Raw genomic sequence first — 22,466 nt, forward strand, 5'->3', positions numbered from 1 at the left:
CCTGTTTTGCTTGGTTTTTCTAATACCACGCGTTCAGATGATGTCATCGCGCTCGTATCACGTGATATCTGACGTTATTGAGAATCAGTAATCTTTCAAGGTGAATTGTCAAATGCCAAAGGGTATTAGTCATGATCAAGCGGTCAGCTAGTCATGCACTCACGCACTAGCTTACTATAGCATAACACGCGTACACTGGGTGGGAATTGTCGTTATACAGGCTAAGTCCCTTCAATGTCACTTGAATGGAACCAGTAAAGTGTTCCCCGTGTTGTACCTGGATGAGTATAGAGCTGCTGCTCTAAAGCGAATTTTATTCTCTGAGACGCGTCCCGGGAGGCTGAAGTGGCATTGCTGACGCGTGCAATCTAACTCTTTAAATTCTGCGGGTTTGTTCGGGAGATCAGCAAAAGAAACTGCTTTATGTAAACGGTAGCTTGGCGCAAACATTTTGTCGGCTGTCTCTTTCAAGACACTCTACAACTTCTGTACTGATACGTTTTTCCTAGAGACGTTCTATACAGTTAAAAAGACTTGTTAATTAGACTTTGTTAATTAATCATTACTCTGGAACGGAATAAATACTGCAGACTGAAACGTGCTGCTCTCAACAGCACTCGGTTTCGCGGGGATTGGACGCACTGCCTTTTTAAAAACCTTGGTTATATTTACCTGGCGCTATCCCACAGTCGCCACTATCGCTTCACTGCGTTGGTCCACTCTTGGGTGCGCTGTTGTCGAAGCGCGGGAAATGAGCGCGTTGTCTTTCAGCCTTTATGCTGTTCAGTTTGAGTACAATCTACGGTTATTCTTAATATGTTTCCAATTTGCCCATCAGGGGGAGTCTAAAATGTGGTAAACAGGGCAGCTTCTTAATTCCTTCTGATTGCAGTGGTTCACGGAAACATGTTCCCTGGCCGCGTGCCTCAACGAGATGCTCCAGATAGAGCACAACGATCTAGTCAACCTGTGGAAGCTGGAGGCGGCGGAGGCGCTCCTCACGGCGTTGCGCTACTCTCGAGACGGCGTCATGGTCACCGGGCCCTCGCACGACATACAGGTAAATGCGCTTTCAACCTTGCTCCTTTGTTTGTGCCCGTCACGCACTGGCGACCTCGCAATCATTGCGTCTACGAGAAAAAATGACCTTCAAAAAGCTTCGAGGTCAAGTTGGAACGTAAGCCACAATTACTTTGGGCAGCTATGTTCCCACCAAAGGTCAAGGGCAAAATCAAGGTCAAGATGAATCTCAAGGTCAAAGTCAAGGTCAAGCGTCAACTGACGTGAGAACTAGCTTAAGAGTGAGCAGATGCGTGGCAAGACACGTGATCGCTGACATCAATCGAGTATATATAGAGGCGCGCCTCGTCCGGAGTTATCGCTTCACACTAGGTTTAACCGAAGCTAAACCACAGCCAATCTTAAAGTGCTCTCCCATCTTGGGAACGATAAACTAACGCACGCCAGCGGAAATAAACAAGCCCGCTCTTCTCTCGTGGAGTTGAACAGTACACGTTGTAAGCATTCAGAATAAATAAATCTACAAAGAGCAGCGGCCGAATACAGCCTTATCACTAGCGCGAAGCTTGAGGCAGCTGCGCTGCGTGAAAGACGCCGTCGTCTCAGCTCTGCGGAGGGCTGACCACACAGCGTGCGTTTTCCCGATGTGCTGCTCGCGTGAAACAATGGCGGACTCATGCTTCATATAGCCGAACAAAAGCGCGAGGTGGCTGCTGTCGTCTCCAGTTTGGCTATTTTCGCCCGCGGAAAGGAAAAGGCTCGTGGACTGATCGTTCTGCGGAACTGCAAACCATGCCACTCCGCGGGAGAAAAGCGAAAAACCCGAGTTGTGCAGCAAGCGGCCGCAGAAAGCGTTCTGCGTTGCGTGTTTTTCCGCTACTGCGAGCGCGCCTTAAAACATCGTAACTGCTGGCGCGTGAGTGACAGGTTAGCGTACGTGATCATTTCTCTGTTTCATAAATATCGCTACCCTCGCTATCGTTCTTTCATCGAGTGACCTCCTGGGGGATGGAGGGCCAACCAACTGTTCCAAAGTCTCCATATGGATGTAAAATATCCCTACTGTTAAACCATGGTGCATGAACCTACTTTTATAGACCTTAGGCGAAACTCTGTAGCATCGAGCGTATCTCTTGAAATGCAGGTGTTTCTGGGCATATATAGAAATACCTTCATGTAAGGACAGAATTAGGGGGAGTATAAGTACGAGTGGACGCAACAAAGACTTGGCTGAATAACGCTGCATTTCTGTGTTGAAGGTGAATTTTTTTTTGTGTGTGTGCTATTACTGAAAAAACAACAAATAAAGAAGTGCTTGTTATTCATGAGGAGTGATTACCGTATGAATACAGTACAGTGTGTTCATGTAGTGTGTGTGTTCACACAGTATGTGTGTTCGTACAGTGTGTTGCATTAAAGATGCACCCGTCAGAGCTCGCTCGTCGTCTTCCCGTCTCTGCGCAGTTCATGAACCATGCAGCCGAGAAGCTGGCCGGCTACTCGGTGGAGGAGATGCAGGGCGAAGACGCCCGGTCGCTGCACCACACCACCTCGCTGAAGGCGGACGTGGCCGGTCGCATCAGCAAAGAGCTGGGCAAGGGCCGCCCGTGGGAAGGAATGCTCTTCCACCGCCGCAAGTCCGGAGAGTTCATGCCTACGTGGTGCAAGATCGCGCCCGTGAACATCACTGCGCCCGGGTACCAGTGCGCTTTGTTGCTTTGGTTCTCGCAATGTGTGCAATGCAGGAGCACGCAATTTGGATGAAAAATAATGCGGTAGAAGAATGTAAAGTTCAAATGGAGCCGAAGAAAAATGAAATAAATGTAGGAGACATCACTGCTGCTTTATTCCTTCTACGTCGTTGCTGTTTGTCGCTTACTGTGAGTCAGTGCAGCCGTCAACGGTACGGCATTTTTGAAGACATATACGTCCTCCCCCGCCCTTTCTGTTTGCGAGGATTTTCCCCTCCGGTAGAACAGCAAGGCGTTGATCCCGGCTCCGCTGCAACCTGATAAACGGAGCTGTGAAGACATGTTTTCACGCAGCCAGGTGCAGCTGCCAATTGACACCGTAGACTCTTTGAACGTAATAGGCGAATTTTCGGTGCCCTCTATTTGATTATTCACGCGATGGCATAAAACGTCTCTGAAGGAAAAATCCGCCTTTGTGCCTGGCATAAAATTGATCGACGGGGCGTGTGACGTCATAAGAACCCGCGATCTGGCTCTGTTGACGGGCACTTGGCAACTACAAGGCAACTACGCACTTAGACAAACACAGATCATGTTATCTAAAATTATTTATTTCTCGATGTCAAAGTGCCCGGAATATTAACCAGGAAGGGGGGGGGGGGGGGGGGGGGGCTTGTCTTGGTTAAATCGAGTTGGCGTTGAAATATTAGGAGACAAGTTCTTTTTAATTTCTTGTTTAAGTAGAGGAAGCGTGATTATAGTGATTGAATAAGCACTGATATTGTGCTCACAGCATAGGAAAGGAACCACGACCCAGTGACCCTTTCCACTGGGCCTCGTTCCCACGTTGGCCCATTCGTGACTGCTAACTCAATGGCGGGGTCTTCTCGCCTTGCAGGAAAGGCAGTTCGGCAGGTTATTTTTTGTTTCTTTTTACTGATCGGCACTTATCGCCTGTCTGTGCACAGGAGATGCGATCACGTGGTGTACATCAAGCAGAGCCCCCTACTCATGGAGAAACCTTTTTCTGCCGATACTGGTGAGTTTTGTACCTGGGACCGTCCAAAAATTATGCAGTCTTACGAAGAAGAGGATATTTGTTTTAAACTGATGGCCAGGGCGTATGCCACTTTATATATATCTCGGCGGGTGTATATACACACATACACACACATCAGTAAAACATTGTTATGTGGTTTAGCCAGTCTACTATATATATATATATATATATATATATATATATCAGCCGCAGGGCACATAGTTTGTCGCAATACAATTTTAATTATTCTGCTAATTAACAAAAACCCACTAATTAAATTTTAACTATCGCAGTCGGGTGTTTAATCCTAGAGGCGAGTTTGAAGCCACGAACTCATTTTTTAAATCCTGGCAGTGTGAAGAAATCTGGTGCTTTTCCTCTACGAAACCAAAACTGATTGGAGAAGGTGCGCAGGTAGATCGGTGCACAAGCGACGTCGGGGATGACTTGTGCAGTGGCAACGGCGCTCAATTCGAACTGCAACCAGTATTGCGCCGTGTCATGTACATAGTTGTGTCTAGCAGCTTGGTACAAAGGAGACGCCAATCACTACCAGCTGCATGGTCGTTAGTTTTGGCAGCAACGGAGCAGAATAAAGTGCATGACGCGTCGTAGTGGAGCAGGCAGTTCGAATTTGGCGCCATTGCCATTGAACACGTCATCACCGGACGTCGCGTCTGCACGAAGCTTCCTGCGGCCTCTTGCCCTCGGTCGCATTTTTTTTTTTTTTTTTCAATTTCGTACGGAAAAAAGCGACGAATTTCCTCACGCTGCAGAGAACAGTTTTATTGCCGTTTCGACTTAGGATTAGTTGTACTGGTCTCTACCAGGTTAATACATTGTTTCTACAGACCAGTATTTACAGGGTTTAAAAGGGCCCTATAAATATTGCCGTTCGCCCTGTTAATACAAAATCAGGATGTTCAACATATCTGCAGTACTTGTCTGTTCGTCTAATGCTTGATGGCGTGCTAATGTTAGCTCTTCGGAATCATTCGACAGAAACAGCTTCGCACAATGCGAAACGTTAGCGACGAACTTTGATTAAATGTCCGTTGTGTTTTGCTTATTCGTAACAGGAGCTAGAAGACGACTCTCATTCGCAAAGTTTCGCGCAATGACGATGGAGGCGCCGATAACAAAGGTTAGTAACCGTAAGGTTATTTAATTAATAATCATGCGCTTTGTGACCCTAGAGACGCCACTGGATAGAAGCAAGCTGAGCACGCTGTTGCCTTCTAACATTTGTGATATGCTGCCTGGTTGATAGCGGCTACTGTGGTGTATGCAGCGAGGAAGCAGACGCTACTTCCCTATCTCGTGGACAAGTAACGTTTCTTTATGCTATATAGCGAAGGCGTAGTTTCAATTAAAACGGAAAAGCATGCTTCGATTATTTACGGATCCGCCTGTACTTTCAGGGAACACTTGTAAACGCTCGTAGATTCGAACAGATAACAATGAGCAGGTGTTTCAAAGCCCTTTCTCGAAGCAGCCCATTCATAGAGGATGAGGTAATGCTTTCGCGCTCTCAGCTGAGCGTGCGTGTGTGCGTGCGTGCGTGCGTGCGTGCGTGCGTGCGTGCGTGCGTGTGTGTGTGTGTGTGTGTGTGTGTGTGTGTGTGTGTGTGTGTGTGTGTGTGTGTGTGTGTGTGTGTGTGTGTGTGTGTGTGTGTGTGTGTGTGTGTGTGTGTGTGTGTGTGTGTGTGTGTGTGTGTGTGTGTGTGTGTGTGTGTGTGTGTGTGTGTGTGTGTGTGTGTGTGTGTGTGTGTGTGTGTGTGTGTGTGTGTGTGTGTGTGTGTGTGTGTGTGTGTGTGTGTGTGTGTGTGTGTGTGTGTGTGTGTGTGTGTGTGTGTGTGTGTGTGTGTGTGTGTGTGTGTGTGTGTGTGTGTGTGTGTGTGTGTGTGTGTGTGTGTGTGTGTGTGTGTGTGTGTGTGTGTGTGTGTGTGTGTGTGTGTGTGTGTGTGTGTGTGTGTGTGTGTGTGTGTGTGTGTGTGTGTGTGTGTGTGTGTGTGTGTGTGTGTGTGTGTGTGTGTGTTCAAGTGGAGGGCTATATAATGCGATCTCAGTGAACGGCGGCAGCTTTATTTGTTCGTAGCCACGCTGATGTTTTCACTAGTGTATGTCCTACAGTTTTTATGTCGATGTTTCCGAACACGACATGAACACAATTCATCGAAACTGGTCTGCTGTCGTTATTGATGAGCTGGTCACCTCTCTTCCGGTGCGGTCACCTGTGGTAGCTACCACCGCTTTTCTTCCCTTATATGTACTGGCGTCTGCATAGAGTAGGTCGCTATTGTTTCTGACGACGTTGTTTTGTATGCGGTGACTTCTCGCTTGTCGTCTTTCGCTGTTGTGTTGGGGGCCATGTTTTTGGAGATTAGAAAGACCTGGTATTCAACTCTTTTTTTTTCGGGAGTGAGTGTATTTCTCTTGGGCGGTTAGTTTTCTCGTCGATGGGTCGTCCCATTCAGCAGGTCAAGACCAATAACTACATAGAAGATGCAGAGGAAGTTGCAATCGCCCTTACAGTTAAACACGCTAACAACCAAGGAAGAAAACGCATAATACTCAGCGATTCCCAAAAGGCTTATCGTGCCTTCCTCCTGGGACGCTTATGCAAACAGGCACACCAAATAATGGAGCAGGAAAAAAAGACGGGCAGCTTGAAGCACACAATCCTGTGGATACCGGCACACGAGGGAATCGACGGCAACGAGGCAGCCGACAGGATAGCCCGAGGTCATACTTTCCGGGCACTTGCGCCTGCTGCCCCAGAGCCTTCAACCCCTCTCACATACGGGGAACCAATACAATACTTGAAATTAGGAAGAAAACGATACGCAGAACCACACAAAGACCTCAGCAGACAGGAGGCAGTAACCTGGAGGAACGTACAGGCTAGGACATTCCCAAACCTAGCAAAGTACCACAAAATCTGGCCCGAAAAATTCAAAAATAACACATGCACTGCATGCGGTAAAGTATAGAATATCCTGCACATGATATGGAACTGCAAAGAACAATTAGAGAAATATAAAACTCGAGCACTCAGTCAAGCGGAGTAGGAGGCAGAGCTGGCCCACATGGATATCTCTGAACAGCGCAGCTTATTCACCAGGGCCCAGGAGGCAGCCCAAGCCAATGGTATCCTGAACTAAGGGAATCATCTACGCAATTCCGTTAACCAATTAAAGTTTACTCTCTCTCTCTCTCCCTGCTGTCGTTACCGCGAGTATAATTGTCAACAAATCCTAATCGCGTTGTCGCGCTGTAAAATAACCAACTGAGAAACCTGAATGATCATATGGACCGGCTCCAACACACTATACAAATTTTTGACACAGAAGAAAAAAAAGAACAGGCTTCAGTGGATACCTTCCACGCTACTGTGTTTCTGTATTCTTCAATTTCATCGACCTTTGACTTGCTGTTTGATGCCGTACCCAGTGAAGTTTCCTCTTCGTTCTGCGAATTTTTCGCGAACTGGCTGCAACATTCCAGTCGTTCATTCTTGTGGCCTATGCCCAGGTCGTCAATATGCTGATGGCGGCGAAAGAGAATAGCACCGACACAACGGGCCAGTCCTTGGAGCGCGTCATCGAAACGCTGCGTTGTACAGAACTGTACAACCCGCAACTGTGTTGCAGTGCGGGCAGGGTGGAGGACCAGATTACTGCAGATCTCGTCGCAGGCCTTATTAGCGTACGTTATGATTACTTCTTCAGTGTTTTTTTTTTTTCTTAATAACGCAAACATTATATCAAACCGCATGCCATAGTTCACCCTTTTCTTCGTCAGAACTGTAACACGAGTATCTTTAAATTGGTGTTCTGTGTACTCTTGGCCACAAATATAACCTACCCTAGATGCTTGGCTGCGCGTAGGTATAGAAGGATTGGTTACAAAAGTTATCCAAACGAACTTAAAATGAGAAGAAAAAAGTGGTGGAGGTTTAAGCATGGCTTGAACCTAGGTGGTGCTGGCGGAGACTTTTGAGAGTTCCTTGGACTGCCAGAAGATCAAATCAGTCGATATTGTCGACCATAAACCCTGACTCCTCATTGAAGGGTCAAATTCTAAAGTTAAAGCTCAGATACTTTGGTCATCTGATGCGAAGAGAGGAGTCGATGGAGAAAGATTTGAAGTTGGGAAAGGTTGAGGGTCGCCGGAGAAGGGGTAGGCAGCGAACGCGATGGTTAGATGGCATCCTCGAGGCGCTGCAGATGAAGTTATGTGATGTTAGGAAGATAGTGAGAGCGTGGCGTGATATGGTTCATAGGGTCACGAAGAGTCGGACACGACTGAACGACTGAACTGAACTGAACTGAACTGAACCTAGGTAAATAAGCAAATTAGAGCTATGTTGAGCATGATATTTTGTAGTTTAGCAAGGTTGTACATTCAAGCAAGGAGCTTAAGTTGTAAAAGTTGCATACGAATGCTGAGAAGATATATCAACGATAGACTACGGCGTCTTCCATGGATTAGGAACACCCTTATTCAGCAATCGCACCCAACGTTTACATTTACGCCATGGCGACACTCTTCCGATTTCCGCTCGCAGACGGGCCAGAAACCGACGAGCGTACGGCGATTGTCTCACGAGACGGCACTTATGAAAGGTATTGTACTGCTGCGCACTGTACGAGCGTATGTCGATACTATTGGCAATAGTTTTCTTTATCCATTCCCGATCATCAAAGGATAGCAACCATTGCGTTTAAGGCCACGGTGCACTGGAAGAAAAATATGTGCTCCGTTAACGCGTCCGCGATGCGGCGACATATCGGCAACTATAGTGTACGCCGCAACTGGAAGCTCGTTTTCAAGAGGCTATGATTTCCGCCGATTCTGCTGACGTTACTACGGGACAGCGGTTTAGTAACTTGAGCTCACAAACAGTTACTGGTTGCATTATTAGCAGCTCAGCTGGCAGAAGTATGGCGATGTGCAGGACCAACTCACGCATTCCCTTCGGCTGCTGCTGCAGACCGCTACCTCGATCCGCTGTCTTGAACACTATATTTGGCTACGACAAAAAGAATAAGTATGCGCTCACTGGAAAGAATCGCTTTGTGCGTTGCTGGTGTCACGAATACGCGTCCTGCAATGAGTTTCGTTAGTTCACTAGCATTCCTGAAGAAGGAATTTATAGCGCAGCGCTCTAAAGGAACATGCCTCCAGCCTGAAAGTAGTCTTTTAAAACACGCGACCATGATATATGGATCAAAATTTAACTTTTGCCAAGCGCCCCCGTAGAAAAAAAAAAAAAAAAAGTCCTTCCCTCTAGTACAGGTGCTGCTTCTTGCGGCCGCGCCGTACGCGCTGATGTAAAACTTGCTGATCGCTGTCGAATCGCCTCTTCCACCGAGCTTTAAGCAGCCCGAGTAAATGTTTGGGTGGGTGGGAGTTCTTTTCGGAAGCTCAGCTTTACGTCGAGCGACAAAGCAAGTCTCTCACTACGATGAGTACGCGCATCACATTGCAAAGATCTTTAAGCCCAAAGCATAAATCAGGAGTCTTCGAAAATGCGCTTCATCGCGGTTAACACCTAGTTTTCGACACGCCTCGCGAAGCGGCGCTCAGTCTTGTAGATCACAGTCTAAAGCGGTCGCATCGTTATGCCACAGTGAACGCGATGAAGTCGGCACTGGGGAACGCTGCCTCACTTCTCAGCCTGGCCGCGGCGCCTACAGCAGTTAGGCAGCTGCTCGAGGGTGACTTGGAGTGGGAGTTCGACATCATCGAGCTCGAGACTCTCACGGGACGCCGGTGCGTACAGGCGCGTCAGTCGACGGCTAGATATCCTCTTCACAAAATCAGTATCTCTCTTTGAAAATTGAAAAACACCAGATGAGACAAAGCAAGGCAAGACTAAAACATATAATACGGAGATATATGAATATAGCCGATTTAGGTGCGGCATTATTGTTGATTTTTTTTTTTTCGCTGCGTGCTTGGTTGGCTCGACTTTTGGTTAGCCCTATGAGCTAATTAGTCAAGTTACGATAAAAGAAAACGACACGTTAGGGTAGAAGAAAGTGAGAGACCTAGCTGCACGCCTTTGTGGGACGCTGCAATGGAGGACTTCAGATTGTGACAGCCTAGGGACTAACATCGCGAAGCACGAGAAAGATTTTGCTTTTCGCCCCTACGTGAATAGAGCCTCCAATAGTCCTCTTTTACTGTTATAAAATATATGTGTACTAAATGGCAAGATTATTTTGGCAGTCAGGCTTTGTGTAACGTTTAAAAAAAAAAAGAAAACATGCCTTCGCTAATTGGCTTCCGAAAGCGAAATCGCATCCACGATCGAGGCTTGTGTCCGCAATACTATTCTTCGGCATGTCGCCACAAAAGGCAATTCAGATGCCTTATATCGCACCAGCTTCTGGCCGTTTATTATTTATTAGCAGTGATTACATTCGTGCATGCAGTCTTAATTACAACGCCATCTGTGTGGTTCGCGCTCGCCATCGCAATTAAGTTGGCAAGCAATGAAGGCGCGTAGCCTCACAAGGTTTTGTGACGTCACCTTTCCAGGCCTCTCACCTGGCTGGGCTTGTCGATCTTCTCCAAGTTTAATGTGCACACCATCTTACAATGCGACGAAGGCATCATCTCCAACTGGTTGCAACTGATCGAGTCAAGCTACCAGGACAATCCGTACCATAATTCGACGCACGCGGGCGACGTCATGCAGGCTACATCTTACTTCCTGATCAGGTTGAGAAAGAAGGTACAGCGTTCAAGTTGTGCAGGTCGGGTTTAGAAAACCTTTTGAGGTTATCTGGGTGTAACGTAACGTAGCCACGTATTGTGGTCGTTCGCGTGCACGCACTCAATTTACTACTCGCTCAACTTACTGCTTAATTGTAATCTCTGTTATCTCACATAGTGTTTCATCGTAAGATGCATTATACAAAAGTGCACCCGTAAGATATAAATCCCCACCCGCTCAAGTTAAACCACGCGAGCGTGCCTGTATGGAGTAGCGTGACTAATACGCGATTTAAAGGACGATAGACACTGTCATTACTGTATATCGATTCGCGCGCAGTTTTTGTTTACGACTGCTAAAGAAATTATAATTGAATTTTATTTTCTCACCAGTTTCGGTTTCGTTATCCGAGAGATGGTTGTGACTTCACAGTCATGTCTTGATGCGCGGCTTGAAAAAACAGCGATATAATCGCTCCTTCCTCACTTTGAATGATTCGTGTTCTTGAGGTAGGCTGGCTTTATCACTGTCGTAAATTCAAGTGACACAGCAATAATTATATCGGTGTACTTTCATCCTTCGAGTGACCTAAACTTGACTGTGACGTCACAGCCATCGCTCGGCTGTTGAAACCAAAACCGAAACAGGTGATAAATGAAATTTGATTATAAATTATTCAGCAGTTGTGGGCGAATGTGACGTGGTGATCCGTGTACAGTAATGTCCTAGGCATCATTACAAATGATAAAACACGAACCCAAAAATTAGGTATTTATAGTCCTTTAAGGACCCCAGTATACGTTCGATTCCTATCGAACTGCTATCATGCAGTAGCTCCCAACATGACTTCACACAACCTACCGACCAATCGGTGCCCGGTTAACCACCACGAACCAGACGCACGCCGGTGATTTATTTCTCACGACGCCAACGACGCTGGTGACGGATTTTCTGGACAACGGTCCTTTTAATGCTATATCGCCTTAAAGGTAGCAAAATTGTTCATGTCGAAATAGCGTTAATAAGAGCGGCTGTGTATGCCAGCCAGCCTCATTTTGCCCACCAACACGCAATCTCCAAAGAGGTGTACCTGGCACGCCTAATTAAGGCCCTCTTTCGTGTCACTGGTGAGACTGGAAGAGTCGCTTGTATTGAGTTCACGTCATGTTCGTGATGTCATGGTGTGCCCAAGTGTCTGGTTTGTTCCAGGTGTAAGGAGAGCTATTTCCTATTGCAGAACATATTCGACCCTCTGGACGAGGCTATCTGCCTCATAGCAGCGGTGATTCATGACGTCGACCACCCGGGCAGGTCAACTTCGTTTCTCTGCAATGCGGACCACGAGCTGGCCGTTCTTTACAACGATCGGTACGTAAGCAACGCCCTTGGAGATATGTAAACGTATTATTCGTGAACACTGGGGACGGGATTACTTTGTTTCTATTTTTAGGTAATTGTGACTAATGCTTACTCGCGTCCCTTCTCATCCCCTTAATCCGTGGCTTCTAAGAGTGTACCTTTAAATTTGTAAAGAAAGAAATGTTCTTGAAAGGAAAAAGCTATAAGGGGATCAGAGATAGTAGGCGAAGGTTACGCTGTTCTCCTGGAAGAGCATTACGTACCTCGCTTCCGGTGACGGTTTTCCATGCAGTTCGGTGCTCGAGAGCCACCACGCAGCGTTGGGCTTCAAGTTGACTCTGTCCAGTGAGAAGGTCAACATTCTCGCCAGCCTGGAACGCGATGCGTACCGCTCGGTGCGCGCCTCCGTCATCGACATGGTGCTGGCCACCGAGATGAGCAAACACTTCGAGCACCTCTCCAAGTTTCTCAACGCCTTCCAGAAACCTGCACATGATGACGACGCTTTCGGGCCGGAGGTCAGTGACGCTAATGAATTCGCTAAAGAACATAGTGACTGGCTAATTGGTTTTGCATACTGGAGATCACACTGCTGTAGTAATAAGGACGAGACGAGAAGGGGGCCAACACATGTGAGGTGAAAGCCTTTATAGGCTCATGGGTGTGGACAGGATGTGTGCGTCCGCGAAAGGTGTCACACCGGCATCGTCGAGATATGAATTGCTAGATGAGTAAAAAAACAGTCATATGAGGTGAAGGGTAAAAAAAAATTGTGTGTAAAATTTCGTTGATATGTAGTAACTAATGAATTAGAGCCAAAAAGGCAATTGCACGTTAAAATAGCGAAGGACGTCGATATAGTGTATAGAGGTAAAAACAGCTACGGACGTCGTAATTGTGCAAAATGCGCCAAAATTGTGCAAAAAAAAAAAAAAAACGCGGGAAAAAGAGAAAAAGGAGCAAAAAATAAAAGCAAAAAAGGAAAAGATAGAAAGAAATGAGTGAAAAAGTGGCAAATGAGTGCAAGGAGTCGCAGGAAAGGCTTTCGCCTTATCTAAGTCACTCATAAAAACATTTTATTGCCTTGAACCAGATTATCGCCTTAGACCTAGTGTCTATATAATTTGGTTCACGGAAATGAATCATTGAATAAAGCCTTTATTTGATTGAAACGATAGCTCTCGGCCGCTGTTTGGGTACTTAGGAAATTAGGAGAGACGGAAGTGTAGCTTTTCGTTTGTTCACTGTTCTTCAAAAATATAGTTTTAGACAGGGCTTGTGTTTACATCCTTCTCGTCTCGTCCTTGTTACTAATGCGCTGCGATCTCCATGCAGTAGCTAAAGAAGCAAGATACGGTGCGCGGCAAATATAGATGAAACACTTGATACCGACGAGAAAAGCACTGTAAGGTGCTGAATTTAACCAATCCGTTCAGCACCTCGAAGCTGGAATATTGGTTATATTTAAAACGCAGTGCGTAGTGGGACGCTCCGCATTATTGAACCCCTTGGAGTTATTTAACGTAGCTGGCGTCGCACAGTGCGCAGACATCTTTTGTTTTTCTTTTGAATATCGCTTCCGCGTTGCGGCATTTTATCTTGCTCCTCTGGGCTAAGCAGATAAACGCTTCAGCCACTGAGCCATTGCCCCGTGGCAAGTTCCCATAAAAAAAAAAGGAAAAAAAAATCGCACAATTCCTTGCATCTTAGTGAACGAAGCCGGACAGAGCAGAGTCGTCAATAAGTCCAGACTTCTGGCTTTCACTTGTAACGCCCGTAATAAGCTATCAGTCAGATTCATATGTTGCCTGTATATTTATTGCACACCTTGTTTGTGTGTCGAGATTTCAGTGAAAGTGGACTTGACCCTCCAGAGCTGCCCAGCACATCACTGCAGATCACAAGGTCTCCATTTTGATGCCGTGCATGGCTAACTAATTGCATGTAAGACGAATGCGGAAACACTCGTGTACTAAGATTTCGGTGGTCTTGAAGGAATGCCACAGGGTCGACATTAATATTGTGCCTTCCTGTCCACGGGCATGTTTATAGGTGCGAAACCTCATTAGTTGTTGTTTTGTCACTTGCTTTTTCTAGTGAGATTCGAGACAGACTGGGTATGCAGATGATAGGTAGCCTGTTCGATTTCTACAGCTTTTATTTTGGCAAAAACGCTTTGGTGAATCGTCCTCACAGCAACAGCTGTGTGGGCTACGTTCGGCGAAGTCACGCGCACGCCGTATGCCGCATACCCCTCCTCCACCCTTTCCACCCCTCACACTCCACGAATACTTGCTACAAGCGGCTACTCCGACACTGTCAGTGTCACAACCGTAACGCTTCTGATATGACGCTTTCACCCGTAAACAGGGTGCAGCTAGCCAAGATATTGGTATCTTTACTGGAACCATGGGACTTAGGAATAGTACCGTAACCGGCGCGACTGTCGAAGTCTTCGCCTGCGGGTAAGCCGTCCCCCGAATTACGCAAGGATCCTCAGCCACATCGATGTTCTTTCTGCTTTGTACTGCAGGAGCTCGGGGAGACATGTGCACTGCGTTCTGCAGACAACATCGTGCTGATCAAGCGCATGCTCATCAAGTGTGCCGACGTCTCCAACCCAGCTAGGCCCATCGAGCTGTTTATTGAGTGGGCTCAAAGGATCGCCGAAGAGTACTGCTCCCAGGTAAAAGAGCATGGGCACAGAGCACTCGCGCTCTCTACTCTTCAAGGACTCGAAAATTTGCTAAAAGGTCAAGAGGGCACTTTAGCTTCGCCTAGGAGTATAACGCAATAGTGGCCTGCGGGCCTCTCTGATTTCACACATACTATCAATTCAGTCTTAAATCGTGGCTTTAGGTGGGAGGTCAGAAGACGAGTACCTTGTGCGAACTGGCCAGCAGAATGTGCGACTCGCAGCCCAAGGGTTTGTTCCGTCTAAAATGCTTGAAATGTTTATTTCAGAAAAAAAAAATCACTTTTTTCTTAAGTTCGAGACCTATTTGAGACATGCGGCATCCTTTAGTTTGCATTACATCTCATGTTCTAATCCCTTTCATTGCACGCGTGACGTCACGTTAAACGTAAGCCTTATTGTGTGTTTGAAATTCCTGCTATAGGCCATGGGGATATGCCGTCATTCTCGCTCACGACCAATCCCGCCAACGCCTGCCTTCCTACAACAAGTGACCCTCAAAGCTGTTGACTCATAAAAATTGAATTGCAGCTCGCGCAATGAAGAGAATTTTTCATGCTTGTATATAAACTGCGTATATAAACTTGCCTTCGCAAGAGAAATTTCTTTTTCTCCTCAGCTGGGCATGTCACATCTTATGTCGTAATCCTACCTGGCTTAAAGTTTTCTTTTAGTATGAGTCATTAAAGGCTTTGCCATAAAATTCTAGGGGCACTTTGGACCACTAAAGTGTGATGAGGCGAAAGCCTTTATAGCGAAGTGGTCCGCGGCCCTCCACTACGGCACCTCTTTTCTCTTTCACTCCAACCTTCCTCCTTTCCCTTACAGCGGAGGTTGAGCTGTCCGCGGAGAAGTGTGACAGATATCGCGCCTTTTCTTTCCTGTAAACTAATTTGAAACGCCGCTGAATGCATAGCATGGGCATCTTCATTTGTCTTCGCTGAGAGAACAAAATGATTGCTCCCTATTCTCGACTGACGTTTGGGGAAGAAATTTAGATCGCTGGTGCATGTATGCCTTCATGGCATACATCCACCGGTAACCGACAAGAGACAACCGCAATCAAATTATTAGTGTAACCAATCAAACACGATTCACGGAGAATATATGTTCATACCTGCGAAATCGATAGCGCAACGATTAATGCTTAAAATCGGCTGCCTTTGCTAACTGCAATGCAGCAGCACCCTCGTCGCAGTCGGAATGCAGCCGTTTCCACACGTGCGACGGCGAGCGTATCCTGCAGAAAGTGCGCTGCTCGCCACGAGCGGCGCTCCCGTCGGCGCCGGAGTTACGTTCGCTCGTTGCCTATAGCCTCTGTGGGATAAAATGATTTTTGTACCTAAACAAATGCAGGAAGCATCACTGGCCTTCTCTGAATCCAGTAACAGAATCGCAAAACTAGAAGAAACAATGGGTAACAATCATGGGCAAAAGCCATAATCAGAAAGACAACTCCACGATCTGGCAGTGGAACTGCCGAGGGTACCAGAGAAAGCGAGCGCTATTGCAACAATACATAGAACAAACTGCCGACAAACCCATAGCTATCATGATACAGGAGACTGGGAAAAACCCAACCAAATTGTTTGGATATCAAAGCCACAGCAGCGATAGGGGCGAAAAATCCAAAGTCACGACTTTTATCCAGAGAAACATAGCCGCTACTAATCACGAGATCACATCTCGGGATATAGAAGCAGTTTTAACTGAAATCATCACTGGAAAAAAAGACCGAAAGAGTATCTTTCTCTTGAACATATACAGCACTCCGAAGCAAAAGAAAGTTAGGTTTCAAGCCCTATTCCGAAAAGCCCTAAAGATCGCAGGAAATAACCCGCTTATCATAGCCGGTGACTTTAATGCAGCCCATCAGGAATGGGGGTACAATCGGCAGGATACTAAGGGCAGACAATTATGGGAAGACATGCAAACACTAGGACACCCTGCACACTGATCCAAATGCACCCACACGCACGGGTAATAGCGTCAGCAGGGATACCACCCCCGACCTGACCTTAAGCAAGAATGTAAGTACAGCGGACTGGAAAAACACCGAGCAAAACCTAGGTAGTGACCACTTCATTATTGCACTCACATTAGGAAAAGGAATCAAAATTAGAAAACCCAAACAACCCAAAATCACGGAATGGGAAAGATTTAGGCAAATACGAGAGACCGAGGGAATTGAGAAAATCGACGATATCGATAAGTTGTCACAAACGCTAAAGAAACATGTGGAGGAAGCAACAGTCACTCTAGAAGACGAAGATGCACCGCCGAGTATCGATAGCAAACTCCTAAACATGTGGAACAAGAAACAGGACCTAGAGAAAAGCCTAAAAACACGAAGATGGAACCGTAATATTAGGAGAGCACTAGCTCGACATAATAAAGAGATGGAGACATACGCCATCAAACTAAATGAACAAAACTAGTGTAGCAGATGTGATGAAATGGAACAAGGCATGAGCCTCTCCAAAACATGGAACATTCTACGACACATGCTCGATCCGGAAAAATCTAAAGCACTAGCCAACGTAAATCAAACGAAAGTAAAGCATGCCTTCGAAGGCTCGGACCAACAATTGATGAGTAAATTAATCGAAATCTACATTGGACAAACGGAAACCGAAACGTTTCCAGCATATGAGGGGAAACCTAACCTAGACTTAGACGCCCCCATCACCAGGGCTGAAGTCCGAGCTGAGATTATTGGATTAAAGACAAGATCAGCCCCAGGACCTAGCGGTATCACGAACACTATTATCAGAAATCTAGACGACGATTCAATCACAGCCCTGACAGGATACATGAATAAGGTATGGGAGACTGGACAACTACCGCAGGCATGGAAAAATGCCAGTATAGTCCTCATACCCAAACCGGGGAAGCCGCCAAAACTAGAAAACCTAAGACCCATATCACTGACCTCGTGCGTGGGAAAGCTAATGGAACGCGTTATTCAGACGAGACTTACCAAATACATAGAGCAAGAGAACCTCTGGCCACACGAAATGGCGGGCTTCAGGCCGGGGCTAAGCACACAGGACGTGATGCTCAGACTTAGATACGATATCATAACACATGAATCTTCAGATACAAAGACTTTTCTCGGACTTGACCTAACCAAAGCCTTCGACAATGTCAAGCATAAGGCAGTGCTCGAAGGTCTCCAAGAAGTTGGGGTTGGAATCAGAACCTATAACTATATTAAAGATTTTCTCACTAACAGAGAGGTCACCATGAGCTTTCAAGGCGCCAAATCACACACAATCACCTTGGGTAGCAAGGGAACGCCACAATGCTCTGTCTTGTCTCCCTTTCTATTTAACATTGCTATGAGGGGGCTACCAGCACAACTAAAGCAAATACCGGACTTAAAATTTAGCATGTACGCAGATGACATAAATCTCTAGATAAATAAAGGTAGCGACGCAGAAATAGAGAACAAACTCCATGCTGCCGCAAATAAGGTGGTTGAGTACGCTGCGGAACGCGGTCTATCCTGCTCGCCGCGAAAGTCAGAACTATTCATCTACAACCCCAAATATAAGAAGAATAAAGCAGACATAAAGATAAATGTTGAAAACTACCCGGTTCCACAAGTAGAGGAAATTAGAATCCTAGGAATGATCCTTCAAGCAAGAGGGCAGAACACAAACACCATAAAAAAATTGGAGAACTACGCAGCCCAAGTTACCGGCATATTCAGAAGAGTAGCGCTTAGAGGACACGGTCTCAAGGAACGTAGTCTACTCAAAATGACACAGGCCTACATCATCAGTCGCATATGTTATGCCACACCTTTTCTCAATCTCAAAAAGACAGAACATGAAAAAATAGACGTCATAATTCGGAAATGCGTCAAACGCGCACTAGGCCTCCCTGTCTCCACATCAACAGAGAAGCTGGAGAAAATGGGGATTCATAATACATGGCAAGAGCTCACTGAAGCTGTCAGAATCTCTCAACTGGAAAGACTAAGTCAGACGGAGACAGGCAGAGCCATCCTAGACTGGGTCGGACTCCAATCAGACAGAGGCCCACAGACGAAAACATCTATCCCACCCAACATAAGGGAACACATACTGGTACCACCCTTACCTCGAAACATGCACCCAGACTACAACAAAGAACGCAGAGAACACAGAACCAAAGCCATCGCTAAAAGAATGAAACGCAAAGCAGTCGATGAAGTTGCTTATGTAGACGCATCATGCGGACGACATGGAGCAGCTGTCTCGGCAGTAGTAAATGGAGAAGGTGCACCTAAAATTGCGGCCTCAACACGCACCCGTGACATTAGTACAGCTGAAGAGGTCGCAATAGCGCTCGCATGCACTGGTACACAGGCCAAAACTATAATCAGCGACAGCAAAACGGCTGTCTGGAATTTTGCAAAAGGCTCAGAGGAGGCCAAAAAGATTCTTCTCACAAATCCCATTACTAGAACCATATCCATCATATGGATACCAGCACGCGAATCTGTCCCTGGCAACGAAGCTGCGCACCTGCTGGCCCGAGATCTCTACCACCGGGCAGCGGTAGAACAGCCCGAATGCAAGGGAATTAAAGATTGCGCTATCACATACAATGAGATCACAGAATCTTACAAATTAGATCGAAAAGTATACCCTCCCCCAGATCGGTCTTTCACTAACAATGAAGCACGCATCTGGAGGCGATTACAAGCCGATAACTACATCTGCCCTGTCTGGGTTTTTTTAACACAGACTGGGGAGGAAGAAGATTCTAAATGTAAAAACTGCGGACAAAAAGGCACGCCTGATCATATAATATGGCAATGCGCCGATTCCCCAGGCGCCGGCATTAACATTGATAGTAGAGAAGCCTGGGAGGTTTGGCTGCGGAGCGGAGATCCCACCGTTCAGCGGCACGCGACCCGCCTGGCGGCTGAGGCCGTGAAGAGTGCTTGTAACCTCGCCTGACCTCAGCCTGCGGGGCCATCCTGACCCGCTACCCGGCCTGCGTGCCGGGGGCGGGAGATGGACTCCTTTTCAGTGTAAATAAAGTTTTCATTCATTCATTCATTCATTCATTCATTCATTCATTCATTCATTCATTCATTCATTCATTCATTCATTCATTCATTCATTCATTGTACCTTCATTGGAAACGCATTCTGCTACATTTGCGTGCAGTCACTTTAGGCCCATATAGCTACATCTCTACTTTAGTTACGGCGTGAACCTTTATACGCAATGCATCCTGAGTTGTCACATGATCGATGAAGTCCATCCGCGGTCCCCGATCGAAGCATCCAGGGAAGTAAGAGAAGATGATGGAGATGGGCAGCGATAAGAAACAGAAGCAGGGTGTCGTAAATGAAGAGAGCTAAGCTGCTTTAGACACAGATAAATGAAAAAAAAAAAAAAAAAAAAAAAAAACAACTGGGGGAAGTGGCTTTATTTTTTGTCGCTCTTCTCTATCGAAAGTGCGCCTGGCTCAGGAATGATGACATCGCTGGTACGAGTGCCACCATACGTTTATTGATCTCATTATCTCACTCCTAGCTATGTGTCTTAATCTCTTCAGCGCCTAAGCGAGCGGCTGCTGCTCGGAAAGAAGTTGGGTCAGCGAGGGAAAACTCTGATTTCCTTGTGTGGGCGACCGGGGAAGCAAAATAACAAACCTAAAAACCAGCTCGCGCGGATGGCACAGCAGGCGTTCGTGCCGCAGAGCTGCGGGTGATGCGGATGGCGCTTTTCGTGCACGCGAGGCTTGATGCCGACGTAGACAACCGGGCGAGACGCCAATAGATGGCGATACCAATAACACAGAGGTGCGGCGAACGGCGAAGGGCTCACAGCAGCAAGAGTGATGTTGGCTACTGCGCATTGAGAGCGGACCGTCAACTTACAGAACTGCCGTTTATGATGAAGTTCGAGCTAAGAGAGCCACGCTGTAGTTAGAGCGTAGGAAGCGTCAGCGGAAAGCAGCCGCCGGCTCATGCCTCCTGTTAACTAAGACGTTGTTTAACTTAACCTTTTTTTTTTTTTCTGCGTCGCGTTCTCTATGCGCAGACAGACGAGGAGAAGCGCAGGGGCCTGCCTGTTGTGATGCCCGCTTTCGACAGGGCCACGTGCAACATCGCTAACTCGCAGACCGGGTTTATCGCCTACTTCGTGCGCGATATGTACAGGGCGTGGTCAGGCAAGTTATTGCTTCTCGCCGTGCACATTCACATGGTGGTGTTTATTTAGAAGTTCTGTTGTTGCTGTTTTTGAAATTGAGAAACTCTCAGGGGTTCACATGCATTTTGTTGGCGTATATGAAGTCTGGTAATCTCCTACCTTTGCGAAGCATCGAAGAAGTTTTGAAGAAATCGAGTTTAAAAAAAAAGCAGGAAACAGGTATGCCTGGTATAAATTCTCTGGAGTGCGCCTCCAATCTGCTAAAGCTTTCTATTAAAGGGCATTTCAAAGCATCCTGGTTAATTTCCTGCTGGAAGTCTCTTAGCTGCATGTGAGCAAGGCCAGGGGGATTGTGGAATAGAATGTGTGTGAGTATAGTGAAGCGAGTAGAGAACAGGGTAAATTCATACGCCTGTAGCTGAATAAATGCAAATTTGGGTACATAACTCGCCAATAAAGATCTTCCGGAGATGAATCAGTGGCTCATTACATCAAGGAGCTTAAGTGATACTTGAGCCAGAATACGGCCAAAGCTCGCTTCAGTAATTCGCGCTGTTGTCTGAACTTCGCAGAGGTAGGTCAACGAAAGCAGCTATGGAATGCAACTTCAGAAACAAAACAAGCAATGAGGGCGACGTTAGTAGCGTTTTTCACAGGGCATATGTAACGTCTTCCCTGCGAATATGACATCCGAGGTTAATTTGCTCACAATTGCCTTGTCTGTTCTCTAAACGTGCAGACTTCGGCGTGTTTCCCGAACTGCTCGAGCAAGTAGAGAAGAACTTCATCTATTGGAAGGACAAGGAGCCCGCGTCGTCGGCCCATGGCAACGAGCAGTCATAGCTGTTCTCAATGCGTTCACCAGGGCGCAGAACAGCCCTGTAGACACGCCTTTGCTGGCCGACATCTCCGAAGGAGTGAAGTCAGCACGCATTCTGCAAGCCAGCAGAGAATACTCGTAGTTTTGGACAAGGGCTGAAAGCAGTGTATTCAGTACACGTCACGCCGGTTTTCGCAATTAACTTTATTATCAATATGTCATATTATTGCCGGCGCATGTAAGCGCTACATTGCCGGCAGATTTCGTACTGTCATATTTCTTAACGCGCCGAACACTTGCCAAAGGGTTCAAGCTGGCAACTACTCTACAAAAATATACGTGTCTTTGGAGCTGCGAATATATGATTCCCGACTCTTTGTAGCCTAATTTGTACATATAAGACGCAGGTGTTTGTTCACAGTAGCCGACGCACACCAGTGACCTAAGCAACGTTGGACCAAAGTGCTAGCCATTGTAACAAGGCAATGTAATACACGCCTGCCACGCTGCTAGTGAAACTTTCCGTGGAGTGTACAGGGTCCTTTGATGTCTCCCTTGTGCATGTTACCTTATGAACGCATATGGCTTCGTAGTCCTGTTTATAGTCGTCTTAGTAAACTTCTTTTTAGGAGGCAGAACAATCAGCGAGGAAAAGTATCGGTCGCTAAAAAACGCGCCGGGTTTTATCCGCAGCGCCATTCAATGCTTTCATGCGTGAGCCGTTCCGGGCAACAGTGAGGGGGAAGAGCCGTGGAGTAAAAATCAAATAACGGCTGAAGCCCTTTACTATTTTTTTTACGGAAGCAACACTACGCTAGTCCCTGAGCCATTTCGCGGATCCCCCAATGAGCCAAGCTGCGCATGCGCGAGGAGCGAGTGAAGTCACACGGAGCACAGCTGGAGAGCCACGTTGGAGCCGCCGCCGACTCCTCCGCTGCGCGGGTGAGAGGCGGCACCT

The 22,466-nt window shown here is 46.8% G+C and overlaps 1 protein-coding gene across 1 annotated transcript in view; it reads left to right on the forward strand.

Annotated features, from left to right (window-relative positions):
* The window catches only part of LOC146198865 (high affinity cAMP-specific and IBMX-insensitive 3',5'-cyclic phosphodiesterase 8A-like), a 40,960-nt gene extending 19,429 nt beyond the window's left edge, over window positions 1-21,531 (forward strand). Inside the window, exons 7-19 of the mRNA XM_084591996.1 lie at window positions 893-1,060; window positions 2,485-2,717; window positions 3,680-3,759; window positions 4,833-4,894; window positions 7,284-7,457; window positions 8,320-8,377; window positions 9,386-9,527; window positions 10,299-10,494; window positions 11,714-11,844; window positions 12,128-12,362; window positions 14,369-14,521; window positions 20,578-20,707; window positions 21,428-21,531. Coding sequence (XP_084448122.1) covers window positions 893-1,060; window positions 2,485-2,717; window positions 3,680-3,759; window positions 4,833-4,894; window positions 7,284-7,457; window positions 8,320-8,377; window positions 9,386-9,527; window positions 10,299-10,494; window positions 11,714-11,844; window positions 12,128-12,362; window positions 14,369-14,521; window positions 20,578-20,707; window positions 21,428-21,531 — 1,866 coding nt within the window. The remainder of the gene's footprint in view (window positions 1-892; window positions 1,061-2,484; window positions 2,718-3,679; window positions 3,760-4,832; window positions 4,895-7,283; window positions 7,458-8,319; window positions 8,378-9,385; window positions 9,528-10,298; window positions 10,495-11,713; window positions 11,845-12,127; window positions 12,363-14,368; window positions 14,522-20,577; window positions 20,708-21,427) is intronic.
* The last annotated feature ends 935 nt before the right edge of the window (window positions 21,532-22,466 follow it).

This window comes from Amblyomma maculatum, chromosome 2 (genome assembly GCF_055883805.1).
Source record: "Amblyomma maculatum isolate TAMU_Amacu chromosome 2, ASM5588380v1, whole genome shotgun sequence".
Lineage (NCBI taxonomy): Eukaryota > Metazoa > Arthropoda > Arachnida > Ixodida > Ixodidae > Amblyomma > Amblyomma maculatum.